The 20,242-nt window shown below is 37.3% G+C and overlaps 1 protein-coding gene across 4 annotated transcripts in view; it reads right to left on the bottom strand.

Annotated features, from left to right (window-relative positions):
- The window catches only part of l1cama (L1 cell adhesion molecule, paralog a), a 60,874-nt gene that overhangs the window by 18,555 nt on the left and 22,077 nt on the right, over positions 1–20,242 (bottom strand). For 2 of the 4 annotated variants that reach the window (XM_058763288.1, XM_058763287.1), the window contains exons 3-4: positions 2,012–2,266; positions 456–470 (exon numbers count right to left, since the gene is read on the bottom strand). In XM_058763288.1, the coding sequence (XP_058619271.1) occupies positions 456–470; positions 2,012–2,135 (139 nt within the window). In that variant the 5' untranslated portion in view covers positions 2,136–2,266. Of the gene's footprint in view, positions 1–455; positions 471–1,968; positions 2,267–20,242 lie in introns of all 4 variants that reach the window. The other 2 variants (XM_058763289.1, XM_058763291.1) reach the window with 2 other exon arrangements.

Below are 20,242 nucleotides of genomic sequence, written 5' to 3' on the forward strand. Positions count from 1 at the left end.
TCTGTCTATCTATCTGCCTATCTATCTATCCATCCATCCATCCATCCATCCATCCATCTATCTATAGTATATTTATCTATAATTTAAAAATGGCAAAAACAGGTGGACAAGGAGAAGAAAAAAACCATAGATTAAAAAAAGAACATTGTTTAAAAATTCATGTAATCCCTGGTGATGGACCATCTTATGGACCATTAACCATTATAACTGGGAGGCATGTTCATCTCTCATGCCTTTACAGAAGATAATCATTCGTTTTAAAAGATTCATGCCTTAATGCACCCTCAAATTCTGTACAATCATTCCCACACTTCTGAATATAACAAACAAATTTCTCAGCTGATCAGTTTTGGCTGTTGCTGCAGGCTGTCTTTCGTTATTGGAATGAGTTCAGGAAATTTTAGTGGAGTAGAGTTAGTACATGCAAAAACATTATACATGCCAGAAATACTCACAATCTCTTATTTTGTCTGTCCATTGAGTCAGCAGTGGGGGAAAAGACATCTTTTTAGATTGCAGTAATGCCCACCAACAACATGCACTTTATGTATTTTACACACATGAACACTTAGAAGCATGGACACACATACACATAAACTGCACCTATACATCTATTATTCCTAAATTAAGCTAATTACAACACCCTTCATATAACTCAAACCTCTACAGACAGCTTTGGCATTTTTAGATTTTAATTAAGACACTAATTGTCCCATTTCTGAACCATTTTTTCAAAAGAGGATTAGAAGTTTAACTGTATGTGCAAGCCAAGGACATTTCCAGAAATTTGGTCCTCACAAGTATAGACACACGTTTGTTCTTCAGTCATGGTGTGAACTTTCCATTGACTTCAATTGTTTTCTTTTTGAATATTTTTTAAATATTTATATTTTCTATACTCTACCCTTCACAGAAACCATTTAGCATTTTTAGATTTTCATTAAGACATTATTAAATGTTTATTAGGCGGTCTTCCTTACGAGTTGGCTTAGGTTTATACTATCCTCATGAGGACATTCAGCTCCAACAGTGAAGGCAAAACCTGACCTTCACACACATAGATTGTATTAAGCCTTTTTTTAATGAAACAAATGCTTGTGTGGTATGATTACACTGTTTGGAGGCGAAACAAAGAAAACACACGATGCCAGCTCAGACACCTGGACTATAGATCAGCTGGCCAACAAGAGGAACACTAGAGATAACAAGATGCTGGCAAAGCAGAGGTAAAATAAACTCCCTATCTAGCTTTTTCCTTCCTTGAATTCAACCATCCTTTTGCAAGACTGCTTGGTACTTCAGTCCCAACAACTTAATAAGAAAACAAACATGCTGAATGTCATGAGACGGGATCAGAGAATTAGCAGAGAGCATATGGGACAGACCCAGTCAGGCTGTGTTTGCTGGCTGAACATTTTAATGTGGGTGTGTTATCGATCTCATTGGTCACATCCATGTCCACATTTCCCATTTAAAGGTCACTAATTGAAAGTCAAGAGAAAGCGTGACCTTTAATACAGGTGTAACTCTTCACTGACATCTCATTCTGGTGCATTTCTGTTTTGCAGTTTTCATCATCTAGTTTTTCTCATTTTCTTTTTGTATGCGTGTGTGTGTGTGGAAGGGCGGGAAAGAGAGATGCTCTGATACAATGATACATAGCTGCAATCTTAAATTGCAGATGTACAATAATAGCAACAAACGCAGTGCTGTTTATAGCTTTAGGAAGCTTGTAGCAGCTGCTGTTTTTACAGTTCCTGCTCAGGTGCGTTTCAATCACTGCATGCTTGAATGTCCTTTCTAATCAGGCCTGTACTAGGCACTCGAATCAATAGTATAAATCAATTGAGCAATTAAACTCAGTAAAAACAGCTCATTCTGCACTTTTTAACTCTTTAACCATAATAAAACACCATAGCAAACATTATAATACTGCAAAAATCAATGCAAATAAAATAAAACACTCACCATGCACATGCAAATTAGATGCAATGTAAAATCCTGTACTCACATTTGGATGGGATGTTGATGGTAGCATTCCCAGGCCTGGGAGCCACGGACAGCAGGAGGAGAGGGAGCAGAAGCATAGCGCATCGCCCCCTGCTGCCCACCTGCTGTTGTGACGTGGCAGGCATTGCACCTGCTGACAGGCACAAACACAACGGGCAGGAAAATCTGAGATTATCCCAGTCAGAGAAGAGCAATCTTCACTGTTTCTCCTTCCTGTATGTTTCTCTCAGGTCCACACCCTCCTGATGCACTTTCACTGCAAGAGAAGAGAGAGAGAGAGTGAGTGAGGGAGGGGCAGGAGGGGGAGACCCACGTGTGTAGAGAAAAACCATTCAGACCTCCACATGGCCCAGGACAGAGGGAGCCAGAAAGACGAGAGACAAAGGACAGAGTGAGAGGTCGAGGAAGAGAGAGGAGTGGATTTGGGGGCACAGTAAAAACCAGAGGTGCATACGTTGTGAGCATACAGAAGAGCAAACAGTAGAGCATGGCGTTAGCAACCCAAGGCCACGGATTCGATTCTCTGGGAATGCATTAATTGATAAAAATGTACTGAACTTAATGCAATGCAAGTTACTTTGGATAAAAGTTTTTGACAAATGCATAAATATAAATACCAATTATTACAAAATAATAATAATATGGTGTTACCAGACGGCAATACCATGGTGCACAATAATTGCCAAATTAATGTCATATACCATGGCATTTACAGTACACTGCACTCCAAAAAAGTCCAGCAACCATGGTACTTGTTATTGGTTAAGATAACATTTATACTAATATTATATTTAGAATAATCATAATGCTATTAAAAAGTATTTAATATCGGTTATTACATTAATACCAATTCTGTGTATTATATATAATTTTTACTATTATTAGTAGTAATAGCATTAATGCTATAATAATGATGATGTTTAAATGATCATTTATTTGTTTGTTTGTACTACTACTACTACTACTAATAATAATAAATATTATTGTTTCTGATATTGGCACAGTAATATCAGAGCTTAACTTTTTACTCTATACTCTATAAAATGTGTATGCTTAAAAGTTAGTTATCAGTCATAACATTAAAATATTCTGTATCAGTTAAATCTTTATATCAAGGCACTTCACTATTTAAAGAGCCTTGATATTACTCCTAAAAGACTCAATACAGAACAAGATGTAATACATTCAAATTGATATAAATTCCAGATGTAATTTTTATAGATAAAGTGACCATAAGTGCAAGCACATGGCAAATTGTTCTTATCACAATCACAGATCCACAGTCATCTCATAAAGTAATTTACTCAATGCATTTCCTCAGCAGACCTTAATGGTCAGGGTCATTAATACATAATGATGAATGGAGGCCAGTGGAAAAATTCTGGGTTTTTTTGAGGAGCCTCTTTAAAAGAGAAGATAGGCATCTATTAGAGCAGCTATTGCTCACGCCACAGGCTTATGAGATACTCTGCAGGAAGAGTTCTCCATCTTTACTTGGGCCTGCTAAACGACACCACAAAGACCTGTGTGTGTGGCTGCATTTATCAGCACTATCACTGGATCAACCGTCTTTTTTCATTCACAAGCCTTGATCACATTACTATACAAAAAGGAGCTCCCCGAGGACATGTGATAAAAACTTCAAAAGAGAATAAGGATGAAATGAAATAAGGAGAGAGAGGTGGATATTTTTGTTGGCTTGGGTGCAGCGTGTCTGACAGCAGCTGGCAGCTATGCATATCTTTAGCTGGGCACCGCTGTACCCTCCTGGTGCCAAACCCTGGAGCTGAGTGACCTTGGAGCGGAAGGAAAGGTTGAAGGAGGAGTAAAGCATAATCTTTCACTCTCCCACACCCTTGCACACACACAAAAATAACCCCGCTGAAAAGACTGACTCAGACTAGCATGAATTTCCAAGGTGTTTCATATAGGTCTGTAGTGGTTTGGTGTAGCTGGTGGACAAGCATCACAGTGTTGAATCACAGTCCCATGAGGCCCCTGAGAACAGGTCTCCACCCTCTTCCTAGCCTCCTCTGCTGCCTCTAGTGGCAGACCCCATGCATAAAACAAAATATATACTATTTTGCCAAAATAAATTAAAAATACAAAAAATTGGATATGATTTCTCTCGGAATTCTGTCTAAAAGTGCAGTCACAAAAAGTTCCATTATCAATAGTGTATAGTCACTTTCAAACTAAAACTACTGTATTTTCCTGAAGAGTCACACTAGGTAAAAATTGTATTGTTGAGAGATGTTGTTTCAGATGATAAAAAAACATGACTTGTATATCAACAATAACGGTTAGGTCAACATGAAAAGTCCTCATGACCAGCTTGAACCTGTAGCAAAATTTGTGTGGGAAATCATTTAGATCACTAGATTCCACCCTCAAAAATGCACTATACATAGCTAAACCTTAAATATTTTTAATACTTAATATATAGCAACCTTAAATGTTTTTATTTTTTTATGTTCTGACTAATATCTGATAAATGGTTGAATCTAAAATTCCATACAATTTTGTCTAAATACATTAAAAATAAAACACTAAAAACTAAAATCAGTCATTTTTAATAGTACAAGTGAACTGAGGCATCAGAACATTATAATGTACAGATTTTTAGATTTTTTACATTTATTAGTGTTTTTAGATGATGACTAGATGATGGCAAAGTTCATCTAAATGTAAAAATAGTAGAAATAGGTGTCCACAATTAAATATCCAAATATATGTCCCTGGACCACAAAACCAGTCATAAGGGTAAATTTTTTTTAAAAATTGAGATTTATACATCATAAATAAGCTTTCCATTGATGTGACAATATTTGGCTGAGATACAACTATTTGAAAATCTGCAATCTGAGGGTGCAAAAAATCAAAATATTAAGAAAATCGCCTTTAAAGTTGTCCAAATGAAGTTCATAGCAATGCATATTACTAATCAAAAATTAAGTTTTGATATATTTACAGTTGGAAATTTACAAAATATCTTCATGGAACAAAATCTTTACTTAATATCCTAATGGTTTTTGGCATAAAAGAAAAATTGATATTGTTGGCTATTGCTACAAATATACCCCTGCTACATATGACTGGTTTTGTGCTCCAGGGTCACACATGGGCCCATATATAACTTATATCAACCAAAACCGGTAAATAAAAAATCTGATATGGAGGCAAAATCATGCATCCCTTATTATGATCTTGCTGCTGACAATTCCTTTGTGGACCAAGAAAATCTTGCTGGTTAAACTATTCAAGAAGCCTGACACCAACACATCAGCATCCCAAATATAAAATGCTGGTCTTTTCAAGCAAGAAAAAAAAAAGAAAAAAAACTGTAGGAGGAGAAGTGATATTTAATGGATTTTTTTTATAGCTACTGGAACATTTGAGTCAGCATTCGAGCCCACATAATATTACTTACAGGTCACATATGGAAGATCATACACAATTGTTGGTGCAGCACCTCAATCCTGGGTTACGTGGCTCATTAAACACAGTCACCTCGAAACGGCGCTGTGCCTGCGCATCTCATCATGAAGGCAAGAATTAGAGGAGAGAAGAAAAGGAGGAGGAGCAGAAGGGGTGATGGAAGATGACAGCTGAGACAGTAATCCCTTCCTCCATTAAATCACACAGCTGCCCAATCAATCAGTCACCTTTCCTCTCTTTTCGTCCTCTAGACTCGATGATATTAGTATGAACTGATCAGAGGGGGAGGGGAATTGTCAGCAGCCAATTAGATGCCAGGTTAGCCTCCGTTGGCCTTTAACAAATGCCATCAAATGAGGATGAATCGAGTCGGGCCTGAAGATTTCATTGGCACTGAGAGGTGCTGAACATAGTCCGATTAGCCCTGTCACACGGCCGCTCCGGAGGGAGCCAGCCGCCAATCAAACCGGTGCCCAGTAATGTATGATCAAGCAGCAGCCGCTAACTAGTTGACCAAGTCAAGCATGACTGGCTTGCAGGGAATAGAGGAAGAAAGGAGGGTGTGGAATTGAAGGGGAGTGTCACATATCCATGAAATGAGCTCTAGGCACTACTTGAACCCCAACATGCTGATAAGAACCTTGTCTATCACGGCTTACACGGCCTCTATTGCTGATGTGAGGGAGATTGACAACGGTCAGGGTCTCTCAGCGCCGCTGTGCAGCTGTTGGTGATAGTATCTAATCCTGTCACCTGCCTCATTACCGAAGGTCATAGACTAAACGTCACTGATGCCCTGCAGCGGAACAGAAACAAAGACAATTATGTACTTTCTGTAGAACAGATGTGCGTGCAAAAAAAACAACAAAAAAAGTAAAAATAAACAATAATAAACATAGCATGCTTTCAGCGCCGCAGAGAATTAATGCATCATTCCACATAAACAAACTTTGTAATGTCAACCCTGAAGCAACTGAAAAACAACCAATTATCTTTGCGAAATGGAGCATGTCACTTCACTCACAGCATATACTGCTTGAATTCCAGTGGAAGCGGGAATCATATCATCACAGAAAGTTGATGTAATCACAGCAAAGCCTGTGTTGGTCATAGCTAAAAAAATAAAATAAGAAAAAAAAGCATTTTTAAGCTTCTAAATGCAAGAACTTTGGAACGAGACAAGGGTGGTTTTTATTTAAGTACATTGATAGTGAGAAAGTTGTATTTTTAGAAGGCTATATAAGGAGGTTATATAATCTTCAGGGGACCAACTTGCTGAATACTGTATTTTAGGAGCTGAGAGCTGTAAGCTAAACAACTTCTTTGACTGGTATCCTTATTCCTGTCATGTCAGTTGGATTATGGGAGAATTGTAGAAATGTAAATCCTGCCCTTATTTGATCCTGAGGTTATCCGATCGTACTGTAAATGGGTCTTTATGTAATTCTACTGTCATACTGATGGATATGATGGTTCTATTATGAATAAATCGTCTGTATTTCTAACATTGTTGAAGCCAAAGTCTCTAGGATGAAGTCATACATTTATGTTTTTGAACTATTGAATAATTGACAATTCATTATTTACTCAAGAGTTTGTTTAGGCATTGTTCAAGTCAAATTAAAAGAAAATAAATGTATCCATTTAATTATTTTTGTCTTGTCTAAATCTCTTCAGTTATTTTCAAAAATATTTAGTGCTCTCAATATATGTGGACAGTTAATGCACACTGAAAAATCTGTGAACATCAATAATGATAATGTTGAAAGAGACTTACAGTTGAACAGTAGGGTATATATATTGGGCCACTGTATCTTCAACAAACAACTGCACAAATCGTGGTCATGTCAGTTACAAAGAAATGTCTCAGTTGTCTTTCAGGCTGCAAGAAAAACCAGCAGGAGACCATGTAGACTTCACTGTTTTAAGATCTAATAGCTCTTATCTGTTCTTACATCATCATGTGCTTGCATAATTATTTCCCCTGCACCCCCAAGCAACTAGTGAGAATATGTATTCTAGCGCACTCATTTAAAATCAGAAACAAAAAACTGCAAATATTAATCCACACACGATTTCTTCAAACAATACCCTGCGTTGTGCCGTTTTGCAGAACCGCAGCACTAAGAGTGTTTATCCAGTGAAAGTCATCTGTACAGTATGTGTTTATAAGGGCTGGGCTCGGTCATGCCTCCTCTTTAAATATTTACCACCTCCAACTGTGAAGATGCGTGTCAAAGACTGGAGGAGAGAGAGAGACGGAGGAGGGAAATAAATGAATACATGCTTGGCCTCCACCCTCAAGACCTCCCCGAGGGTCTGTCTGTCTGGAAAGCCGAGCGACGGACAGCAACAGAAACACAGATCTGATGGCAAAGAAAGAGGGACAGGAGAAAAAAAACGAGGGGGAGGAGATAGGTGACTGAAGGTAATGGGAAAAAAGAGGAGTGGCAGAAGACAAGGAGACATAGAGGGGGGCCTGTAATTTGCAGAGACCCCCTGCAGGGTAAATTATTTATAGCCTGGCCTTCCCTGCCGGTACAATTTGCCCTGAATTCACCTAAATTCATAATTCATATCAGTTTGTTCACCATATATTTGGTCTGGGACTAGACTGGCCCTGTCTTCTTGAAGACCAGCATCTAATTTGCATGAACCTGTTGCAGGTAACTCAAGGGTTAATTTCATAACGTGAGGTAGAGGGAAAATAAAACTAGTCCCTTATCCAAGGTGACAAGTTCCACACAACAGTGTGCATGGAATGGTAGATTACAGATTACATTGATCTTGTTACGCTCAGACGATAGTAGCAAAAGCAGCAATTATTGCTCACTAATAAAAAGTCAATATTCTGTAGAGAGTGTGCAATGACTGTCTTTTAAACATGTGCACCAGTGTTCACTACACCACAGTGAATCTATGCCATTGCTGCTGAATCTTTATTGACAGAGCAAAATAAATTATATTTACCCGAGTTGTTTGCAGTCTGTATTGAATGTGGAGTAAAAAAGAATGAATGGTGATATAATAGCAAGAAATAGCTTTCAATTAAGTCAAAAACAACAAACACTGTGAACACATCAACAAATGACTCTTACAAGCCAGTTCTTTTTAAGGAATTTAAAGCACATGGTACATCTGTAGTCCCAAAAGAATTTACACGTAAAAATAAAGGTGCTTAAAAGGTTCTTCACAGCGAAGAACCATTCAGTCAAAGGTTTTTTAAAGAACCATCTCTTTCCTATCTTTTTATAATCTGAAGAACCTTCTTTCGCCACAAAGAACCACAAAAAGGTTCTTCAGATGTTAAAGGTTCTTTATGGAACCATTTAGACAAAAAGGTTCTTCTATGGCATCGTGAAGCACCTTTATTTTTAAGAGTGTAGGGTGTTCACAGCAAAAAAAATAAATAAAAAAAATCGATAATTATAATAATATCCACATCAACAGACAATAAAGTTCTGGGCTGCATTTCCCAAAAGCATTGTAAGCCTAAGTTGATCATAGAACCATTGTCATCAATGGAGCTACGATCGATTTAGGCTTATGATGCTTTTGAGAAACACAGCTCTGTTTATTATAAACACACTGCCACTTTAAATGCTGAAGCTCTTTAAAGTCAGATGGATTCTGATCAGTGTTTTTATCTTTCACCAACTGGAAAAAATGGTTCTGAAAGTGATTCCAACAATATGGTTACTATGTGTCGTTATAGTTGTGATGTGGACTTTTCTCATAGAATTATAATCAATATTAAGAACGATTTCCTTTTGTAGAATTTTGTATTAAAATGTTATTGCTCTACTTATTGTTATAGTTGTGTTTCTTTTTATTCTCACAAAATCAGAACGATTATTAAAACTTTATAGTTATCATTATAGTGACCATCTTTTCATGGCCTAATGGTTAGAGAGTCAGACTCGTAATCCAAAGGTTGCGAGTTTGAGTCTCGGTCGGCAGGAATTGTAGGTGGGGGGAGTGAACGTACAGTCACGTCACTTTCACTTTTTGACGACCCTTAATTATATGAATAGAAAAACAACAACAACAACAACAACAACAACACTGACAGCCAATCAGCAGTCAAGCCCGATTCTTTTTAGTAAATCAAAAATATTCAACACAACAAGTGTAATCTGATTCCAGTATAAATGACTCATTTTATGAAGTTATTTTAATGAATAGTTTTAAAGTATGAATTACTCTGTCGAATTCTCCTGAACGTTACTGAATCAACATCTGTCTTACTGAGCTGGAAGTGTTTTTTTTCTTTCTTTTAGATTTATTATGTCCACATTGAAAGTTTTCTGTGAGTATCAATACTTACTGTCTATATAACAAACTTTTTTTTGTAATAAAGGACTATTTCTAAATATGTAGAGAAGCATGAATTGGGAATACTGCAAAAACAAAACTCTGTAGAAAACATGGGTCTGAAAACAGCAACAGAGAATCTACAGTATAAGCTATAAAGGATAGGACAACATTTCTCTGTCCTTTTCATAAGAATATGAATGGGTCTCTTTGACTCTTCATCCCCTGATGTTACACTTAAAGTTGAGCTTTTCTTCACACAGCGACATAAGCACACACTCCTCTTTGCTTTGCTGCAGAAAGTTCTAAAGTGCACCCAGATCACCGCACCGCTGACTTGAGGCAATATTTCTCTGCTTTATTGACTTGACATCCTATGCGGTTTACCCAGGGGTCCTCCTCACATGGATGTGGCCTCTCATCTTCATAAAGGCCTCTGATGTGCGCCGACAGCACCGGAGCGCACAGGAGAGCAGAGAGCCGCCCTAACCACCTGACAACTGACCTGTATCTAAGATCGCTACTGATGCAATGTTTGCGGAACACTGAGTCGAAGACGGGAACAGCTTTTTTTCATAATTATTCTGCTTCTTGCTTTCTACAAACCCTCGCTCTTCTCACAGTTTCTCTGGGTTAAGGGTTAATATCAGAGACATAGAAAGCTGTGGAAAATAAAGGTTGTTAGAGGGGCTACCGCCCACTCGCTCCATCCCCGTTACCATGGCAACGAGGTCTCCACAGCATCTCCTCCACACATGGACATACAAATTCAGTTATTCATACGCACACACACATGGGGAAACTATAATGGAGGGATGGAGCATACACACCACTAACTCGCAACACAAATCTATCTGATGTTTTTCAGTTTGCAAGATATTATGCTCTAACCACACTCAATGTCAACAAGATGACAAGCATCCAGGAAAAATATTCACTCCCGTTGTCTTTTTCCATGTTCTATGAAGCAGTTGCCGTCAGGTTTATTTATTTATTGATGTTTTTTCCCTTCAGACACAATAAAAACAGAGGGAATAAAAGACGTGGTGAATAATTCAAGTAAAGAAGTGTGTTCATTAAGACAAGAAAGGTGGGAAAGGGGGTATAGACATTTCTAACACAGCTCGAGGGGGGAAGGGAGAGAGAGGAGAGATGAGGGAGGGACGGAGACGCCTCAAGATCAAACAGATTCTGATTGAATAATGATATTAAAAATTAATCTGGTGGTTATACAAAGAGCAAGAGAAATGTGGGAACACGGTGTCTAGAAAATGATGACAGCATTTAGAGAAAATTAACTAGAGGAAATTAACCAACTAGAGAGCTTCAGTTTTATCTAGCTCACAGCAACATATGGCATAGCTGTAGAGTCAATGGGTTCATTAATGAATGTACATACAAAGGTCAAGTTAGCAATTTAATATTATTATTAGTTACATTTATATAGCACTTTTTTCCATAGACTCAAAGCACTATATAAATGTAACCTCAACCACCACTTTTACTGATAAATCAATCAAATACATCACTAAAATGACTGCAGGTTGGTCAACTGTATACTTATATATATTTACTAAATTAAATACATTTATAAATAAAATACACAAAGTAGAAATTGGATGCACTAGGTAATTTAAGTTAATATTCTGATCTTATTTTTTTCCCAAGCACATTAGACCAATTCCAAACCACATCAATCTTAACAACTATTAATTTTGTCTTTAATCATTTCTAAATGATATATAATTGTTCATGAAGGATGGAAGTGAAAAATGCCTAATATTCAGGTATGCATAATTATTAGGCAGGTTTTCTTTTACCGATAAAATGAGCCAAAATAAATAAAAATTTAACTCGTACTGAAAAGTCAAAAATGATTAAGATCGATGTAGTTTGGAATAGGTAAAATGTGCAATTTGTAATGTGCAAGAATATCAACTTGCATAATTATAAATGCACTGTGTATATATTATAAAAAATAAATATTATTTATACAGTCAATCCATTTATATTTTGTGTGTAGATCTAGGTTAATTGTACAGCCTTGGATGAAGCCATGGATTAAAAATCAAGCATCTTTTCATGTTACTTGCGAAAAAAGTAAATTGATGTCAGTGTCTAAAAAGGAAGGTGCTTCATTGGTTTGGAACCACCGCCTACAGATTCACTGGCACAGATTCTTAGTCTCTCCATCTCAACTCTAAATGGGCCACATTCACTTTGTTAGTGTCAGCCGCAATGACATACTAAGCTTGTGGAACACCAGCGTTCATTAAAGAAACACCTCTGGTGCTTTGGGATGACGCATGACATGCACACTTGGCCGGTCACCCAATTACAAATTTCACCCTATTCCGACAAGCCAAGTCAACAACGACGGCTAATCTCTGCAGACATGAAGATATTCTACACTAAAGAGGTAATTAATATGACAAATGCTGCTTAAAGAGCTTGTGGAGTGACATGCTAGCATGGGACAGATGTATGTGGGGGGCCTAAACTCATAAAAGGCTATAGTGAGTCAATATTAGCTCTGGTAAATGTAGCAATCATAGCATTATGAAATTAAGCGGAAAACCCATTACCACTGACCTTCTTTCCCCCTCCCCCTCGGTCCGCTTTTGTCAGGCACGGCTACTTTCTTGCCCCGGAGTATCTAGCAAGTCTCTCGATTGTCTAAATTCAGCCACGATTTTGACCTTCACTTTTGATTTTTCTCTTTTGAAATACAACCCAATGCTTTCCACCTGACTTGGGTCACGATGTTGGATTGCTGTTCTCATGGGCTGTCAAAGGGGTCAAGATTGACCTGATGAGACAGGTGAGGGCATTTAGAGGAGCTCTTCTCAAGCTCTCGACTGCAGACAGATAGGATAGACACATCCTGTTCTACACTGACAGACCTGCAATGGGGCATTTGACCCATTCAAAGAGCCAATAACAGACAACTTTATATAAAGGATATTAACAGCTCAGACTAGGGCCTTTAAAAAAAAAAATTTCCAAAAAAAAAAAAAAGAAATAGTAAAAATTAGTAAAGAACTTTTTTTAAAAATTAGATGCGCACAAAGATTGTACAACAAAAATGTAACAAACAAAATTTAGTTACATTTTTAAAAATAGTATATTATATAAATTATATAATATATAAATAAAACAAACTAAAACAGACCATTTAAAACGATACATATTAATATATATGATATACATTTAATATTTTTACATAATACATAATATTTTTAACTTAATAAATTTAAATATACATATATATTAATGTGTATAAATATATATTTGAGTTGCAATCAATTTTTTTTTAGTGAAATATTTGATTTATTTATCAGTAAAAATGGTGGCTGAGATTACACTAAAAAAAATCAAACTTATTTGAACTGCAAAAAAAAAAAAAAAAGTTTTAATAGCGACCAGTTACATTGCCTAAAATAAACAGCTTTTATATATTCATAAATTTTAGCCTATTATCAAGAAAACACATACAAGAAAACAATAGAACAGTAAAATAAACCCATTGCATAGACAGTTTTTGAAAATGAGAGTTTCATAAACAGTAAAGTCTACAACCTTGTTAAGCCCAGAAAAGCATAATTATGTACACAAAAATAACATTTGACCAAGCCAAAACAGTGTGTCACAGCAACACAACACAGAGGATAATTAAACCCAGTGCATCTCAAAGCACGGCAGCTCAATTAGGCCTTAATAAGGCCTGGACCACACAATTGCATGGAAGCATATCATTAGCATGCCGCATGCTGTAGCTGGCTCCCATCTGAAGGCCCCTGTGTGATGGAGACGGGGTACAGGCTGTCAAGTAAGTGTGCATGAGTGTGCGTGGAGGTGTTACAGGTCCCTTGGGCCCAGTGATAAGTGGAGAGCAATGGGGGGAGCGCAGCTGCCAAGGGGTTGTGTGACACGCGGGGCATGTCAGCTGCTCCCGAGGGGAGCACGTACACGCCCCTCACCCTCATCACACCCAAACTGATGGACAGCCCGTCTATACCATCAGCTCTGACATTACACCGCAAAACACGCTTTACACTGACAGATCACACCCATTACAACCCCCTATCAAAGAAGCTCAACAGGGTGCTAGCAACACCAAGATCGGGGTTTGATTCCCAAACCACATGTATAGTAATAATAATACAAAATTCATATATATATATATATATATATATATATATATATATATATATATATATATATATATATATATTTATATATATATTTATTTATTTGTTTATATATACACATTCATACATACACACATGTAGCACCCTGCCCTCCTAGGTATGTCCTGACCTAAGTTCTAAAAGGCGGAGCACCGGGTTCTTTAATTGGTGTCTCTCGTCTCGACTATACGTTTAAGCCCCAACTTTGATACCAAGTTTTAGAGAGATGTTAGTTTCCTAAATAACTCATATGAAACACGTATCCAAACAAAGTGATTTATTTACTAAACAGAATAAAAAAATAAAATAACAAAAGGAAAGTACAATATATAATTATATCTATATATATTTAGGATGGTATAAAGATCAGATATGAATATTCAGAGGATATATATATTAGTAATAACCAAATGGTACTTTCAATATGAATAAGTACAGGTATTAATACTCAATACTGGTAAACCAAGGATACCCGGATTAGAATACTCAGAGAATCACTTAGGGAAAAATCCCAAATTTACAAGATTTACACCGTTATATTTTCCAGTAAGGAGGCACCAGGTGTACACTCCCTGTATCACAGTATATGACTTTCCAGTGAAATATTACATCCACTTACTTCACTCACTGCTTAGTGCACTTATATAACACTAGTATCCAAATAACACGTTTCACCTTTTATGAACTGTAACTGTAAACTTAATATACTATTTCAATAAACAGCATATAAACAGTGGGCCCACAGCGCTTCCGGTGGCTCCACAGGGCTATCTGATCTCCTCTTCACTTCCCACGTTGAATGACGGTTTCACTTAAACAGCACGACGAACAATATAACAAATCTACAACCTTTCAAACTGAAAATCGCTGTATCCACACACAGGCCTCAATGTCTTCCACCCGTGAACGAATCAAAAAAACTAGTTAACACAGTTCTTGTGTATAATCTTACACTTAAACAAAATAAAAAGAGCTTTCTGAAATGAATATATTTAACTCGAGTTTCTTTTCGGTTTTACGCGGTAGGGTTCGATCGTAACCAATCTGTTTTCACACCACGTCTCTTATCCTCTCTTTTTTCTCCGCTCTCTCTTCTTAGATTTTTTTTAGGATAAACCAATCACTTCAGACTTCCCTATATTGGAGGTGGGCATTAACTAATAAACATCCAATCAAATAGGAATCAACAGAACCTGATAGCGAAAACCACGTTTTAGTTCAAGTACATATCAACCAACCCTTAGTTTCAGGCAATCTTAAAAGGGACGCGCATTTTTACAAGATCTTTGTACAAGATGCATAGTAAAACATTTAACAGTATGAATCTTAACAGAATATTGTTCTGTTAACTTACTTTCTCTAATAACCTATATGGCTATTATAAATTGGGCATTATACACGAACACTTACTTTGCATCCAACTGTTTTATATTTATATAACCCTCCCTGCTAAGGGGGGTTACACACATATACACACACACACACACACACACACACACACATACATACATATCATACACATATACACACACACATACACACACACAGGTGCATCTCAATAAATTACAATGTCGTGGAAAAGTTCATTTATTTCAGTAATTCAACTCAAATTGTGAAACTTGTGTATTAAATTCAGTGCACACAGACTGAAGTAGTTTAAATCTTTGGTTCTTTTAATTGTGATGATTTTGGCTCACATTTAACAAAAACCCACCAATTCACTATCTCAACAAATTAGAATACTTCATAAGACCAATAATAAAAAATAAAAAAACTTTTAGTGAATTGTTGGCCTTCTGGAAAGTATGTTCATTAACTGTATATGTACACAATACTTGGTAGGGGCTCCTTTTGCTTTAATTACTGCCTCAATTCGGCGTGGCATGGAGGCGATCAGTTTGTGGCACTGCTGAGGTGGTATGGAAGCCCAGGTTTCTTTGACAGTGGCCTACAGCTCATCTGCATTTTTTTTGGTCTCTTGTTTCTCATTTTCCTCTTGACAATGCCCCATAGATTCTCTCTGGGGTTCAGGTCAGGTGAGTTTGCTGGCCAGTCAAGCACACCAACACCATGGTCATTTAACCAACTTCTGGTGCTTTTGGCAGTGTGGGCAGGTGCCAAATCCTGCTGGAAAATGAAATCAGCATCTTTAAAAAGCTGGTCAGCAGAAGGAAGCATGAAGTGCTCCAAAATTTCTTGGTAAACGGGTGCAGTGACTTTTGTTTTCAAAAAACACAATGGACCAACACCAGCAGATGACATTGCACCCCAAATCATCACTGACTGTGGAAACTTAACACTGGACTTCAAGCAACTTGGGCTATGAGCTTCTCCACCCTTCCTCCAGACCTTTGTTTCCAAATGAAATACAAAACTTGCTCTCATCTGAAAAGAGGACTTTGGACCACTGGGCAACAGTCCAGTTCTTCTTCTCCTTAGCCCAGGTAAGATGCCTCTGACGCTGTCTGTGGTTCAGGAGTGGCTTAACAAGAGGAATACGAAAACTGTAGCCAAATTCCTTGACACATCTGTGTGTGGTGGCTCTTGATGCCTTGACCCCAGCCTCAGTCCATTCCTTGTGAAGTTCACCCAAATTCTTGAATCGATTTTGCTTGACAATCCTCATAAGGCTGCGGTTCTCTCGGTTGGTTGTGCATCTTTTTCTTCCACACTTTTTCCTTCCACTCAACTTTCTGTTAACATGCTTGGATACAGAACTCTGTGAACAGCCAGTTTCTTTGGCAATGAATGTTTGTGGCTTACCCTCCTTGTGAAGGGTGTCAATGATTGTCTTCTGGATGATTGTCAGATCAGCAGTCTTCTCCATGATTGTGTAGCTTAGTGAACCAAACTGAGAGACCATTTTGAAGGCTCAGCAAACCTTTGCAGGTGTTTTGAGTTGATTAGCTGATTGGCATGTCACCAGATTCTAATTTGTTGAGATAGTGAATTGGTGGGTTTTTGTTAAATGGGAGCCAAAATCATCACAATTAAAAGAACCAAAGACTTAAACTACTTCAGTCTGTGTGCATTGAATTTATTTAATATACGAGTTTCACAATTTGAGTTGAATTTCTGAAATAAATGAACTTTTCCACAACATTCTAATTTATTGAGATGCACCTGTATATGTATGTGTAGATAGATAGATAGATAGATAGATAGATAGATAGATAGATAGATAGATAGATAGATAGCACTGGCATCTAATGGTTTAATATTTACTTCAAGGAACATTTAAAAATATATTTAAAATTTAAAAAATAAATATTCAAAAATAATTAATTTTTCACTGCAGGAATATTTATACGAACTACAAAGAGTGATTAAAAATCATGAAACACTTGAAATGACGTTCAAGCAGTTACAGCACCTAGCTAAACTGCAAAAATAATTATTGTTTTCTATCAAGTTTCCCAAATACACTTAATGATCATTGGTCAGCTAAATGGATTGCCTCACCCCAAACTCACTCCATTGGTTGAGCCACTGTTGCTTTGTTTGTCTGCTCAAACAAACAAGCAACATTTTGACATTACCACAGAGCCAGTGTTTACACTTTTGAGGGAATCAACCTACAAATAGCTGACTTCTAGTCAGCATAATGAGCTGGGATAAGACAAAGTATTTTAACACTGTAAAAATACACCACCTTTAAAATGTCTGCCAAACAAATAAACGTAAAAGCAGTTACAAAGTACTTACCCTCAACTTGTATACAGGAAAACACTCAGCAAAGTAGTTAAGTCCATTAGTCTATTCAGCAATCTTTGAAGCTATCAGCCATTTCTGCTTTGGATTATTCATGATGCCTCATTACCTAAAAAGCCTGATCTCTTTGCAGTGAATGGGAAAATTGATAGGTGAATTCTAGGCTCCACCTAATCTGTGCTAGTGCACTCATCTCATATGGAAATGAGATGTATTGACAGGTCAAGGTCAGCCCTGCTTTAGTATTCCACAGGATTTGCATTCAGTCAAGCGCAGCGGCCGTACCTCGTCTCTGAAGTGCCATGGACACGTACGACAAAAGCGAAACAATATAGTTAAGAGATAAATCATTTTATCGGAAGGATGTGGTCTATATTATCAGATGTTCTCTTGACTGCGCCTTTCAGATCAAGAAGCCTCGATTAACCAGACCAGAGGAACCTTTCTTCACCACCAGCCCCATTAACTTTGTTAAAAGTTGCAAAAGCAGCACTTGCCTCTAAGTGCTCCTGATATAATCGAAAAGAGCACCTCGTGGGAACCGTGAAAAGAAATAAGCGAGACGTTGCCTGCAGGCTGCGGATGCAGGCTCTGTAGCTCGAGCTGATGTGTGTTATGTAAAAAAAAAAATCGAGTTGAGATTCTCATCTTCCTTGAGCCAGTGCCATTCTGTCTATTTATCACATCTTCACCGCTTTACCGTTTAGATCAAATCTCTGTCTTCCAGCAGTTATCACATGCACATAAGCCATTAGAGTGCCTCATGCAGCATGAACAAGTGAAATCGGTTTGAAGCCATTTGAATGTCATTCAAATGTCTTTGTCTGAATAGCAAGAAAATGGGGTCATGTTGGCTGTGAGAGAGTACTGTGAAATGCATACTGTCTGCTGTACTCCATATTGGGCGTGAGTCTGCGTGGTGTCAGAGGAAGCTAAACCTGAGACTGGACGGACTGGTGGAAAAACACAGTGATTCATTCAGTCATGCTCGAATGGACAACGGCCTGCATTGCTGTCCAATACCATGACGCTAGAAAGGTGTCAATACTAGCCTGCCTAATTCTTTTTCGTACCAATCACCATGACAACCCTCTGACTCTAGTGGCATGCAGCCATACACCTCCCTTCCCCATTCCTCCATCCCTCCATCCCCCCCCCCCCATATCTCTCTCGCTCTCAATCCATCTCTCCTCATCTGCCACTACTTTCTTCTTGGCACAACTTCTGCATGTCCCTTATGTTTTCCCCAGCAGACGGATGGCTGATGTGACGTTACAGTCCAGGCTGTCAAACACTGTTAAGAAGTAGCTGTCTTAATATGTGCCACTTTCAGGGTGCAAAATTAATCCAAAAGTATTTCTATTGCTCAACATTGCTTAACGTACAGAAAATGTTGAGTGCCAACCTCAGGATGTCGAAATCTTAATATTACATGAGCTGTTTTATATAGACCAATTTGGAGTAGATATCGCAGTTACATCACTTGCAGACTTTTTTTTCTTGCAAATGCAAGTTCATATCTCCTAGTTCGGACTTTATAACTCAATTTAACTCATCAATAGTGAGTTTGTCAATTCTGAGGAAAAAAGTCAGAAGTGTAGGATATAAACTCCTGATTCTGAGCCGAGGGGAAAAGAGAGAATGACGAATTGGTTTTTCTTATAGGAATTGAGAGATATATTCTTGGAATTGTTAGAATAAAGTCAGAATTTTGAAATATAAACTCAAATTTACTTTTATGCCATGGCTTCCATTGACTGCTACTTGAAAACTGTCATTTTCAAACACCAAAGTGGTCTATTCTACTCATTTTATATTGTATGAAGCTTGTAGTTCTTAAACATTAAATAAACAAAAATCAAATGGACAAATTTTTTTTTTTTAATGTAAGATGAGAAGTGCTGATTGTATGAAGTGTTACCTCTTAGGTGTCACAATTTTAAAGAATATTTTTTAACTGGGGCAAATGTAGGACACAGCTAAATATTACATGTTTGGTAGTTAAAATGAATAAATAATTAAAAATAGTTGTTTACTACAAGGAATTAAATGACTCTTCAAGAGTAGATAGACATTTTGTGTTTAAAACTAGCTATATTAGGCTAATTTGATGTTAGATAATAGCTTATCTGACATATCTAAAAGTTCTCGGAATTTAAAAAAAAAAAAATCTGGGATTTTTGCCTCTAATGCTTAGAAGAAAGCAATGAGACAGCAAAGGGCATCATATTCATGCTCATTTGTCCTCATTATTCATATGCATTTGCTGAGTGTTCTGGAATTTTAATCGGTGCTCATTTATATCTATCTAGACCAGAATAAAGATGAACATCAAAATATGTCATAATGCTCCAAGATGTCTTTTCCTCTTCTCACTCAGGAGGGAGGGGAAATCAGTACTATAAATTCTGCAGACCATGAATAATACAGGGGTTAGCAGTTCTGAAAGATTTTGTAAGAGAATGACATATGATATGTGCTATTAACTTTTTCAGCGCTCAAGTCATAAAGTGCAACAGCAAAATGGAAAACTTTTACATTTTTTTGGTCATTAAAAGCATTAAAAGCTACACAGTCAT

This window comes from Onychostoma macrolepis, chromosome 23, assembly GCF_012432095.1.
Source record: "Onychostoma macrolepis isolate SWU-2019 chromosome 23, ASM1243209v1, whole genome shotgun sequence".
Lineage (NCBI taxonomy): Eukaryota > Metazoa > Chordata > Actinopteri > Cypriniformes > Cyprinidae > Onychostoma > Onychostoma macrolepis.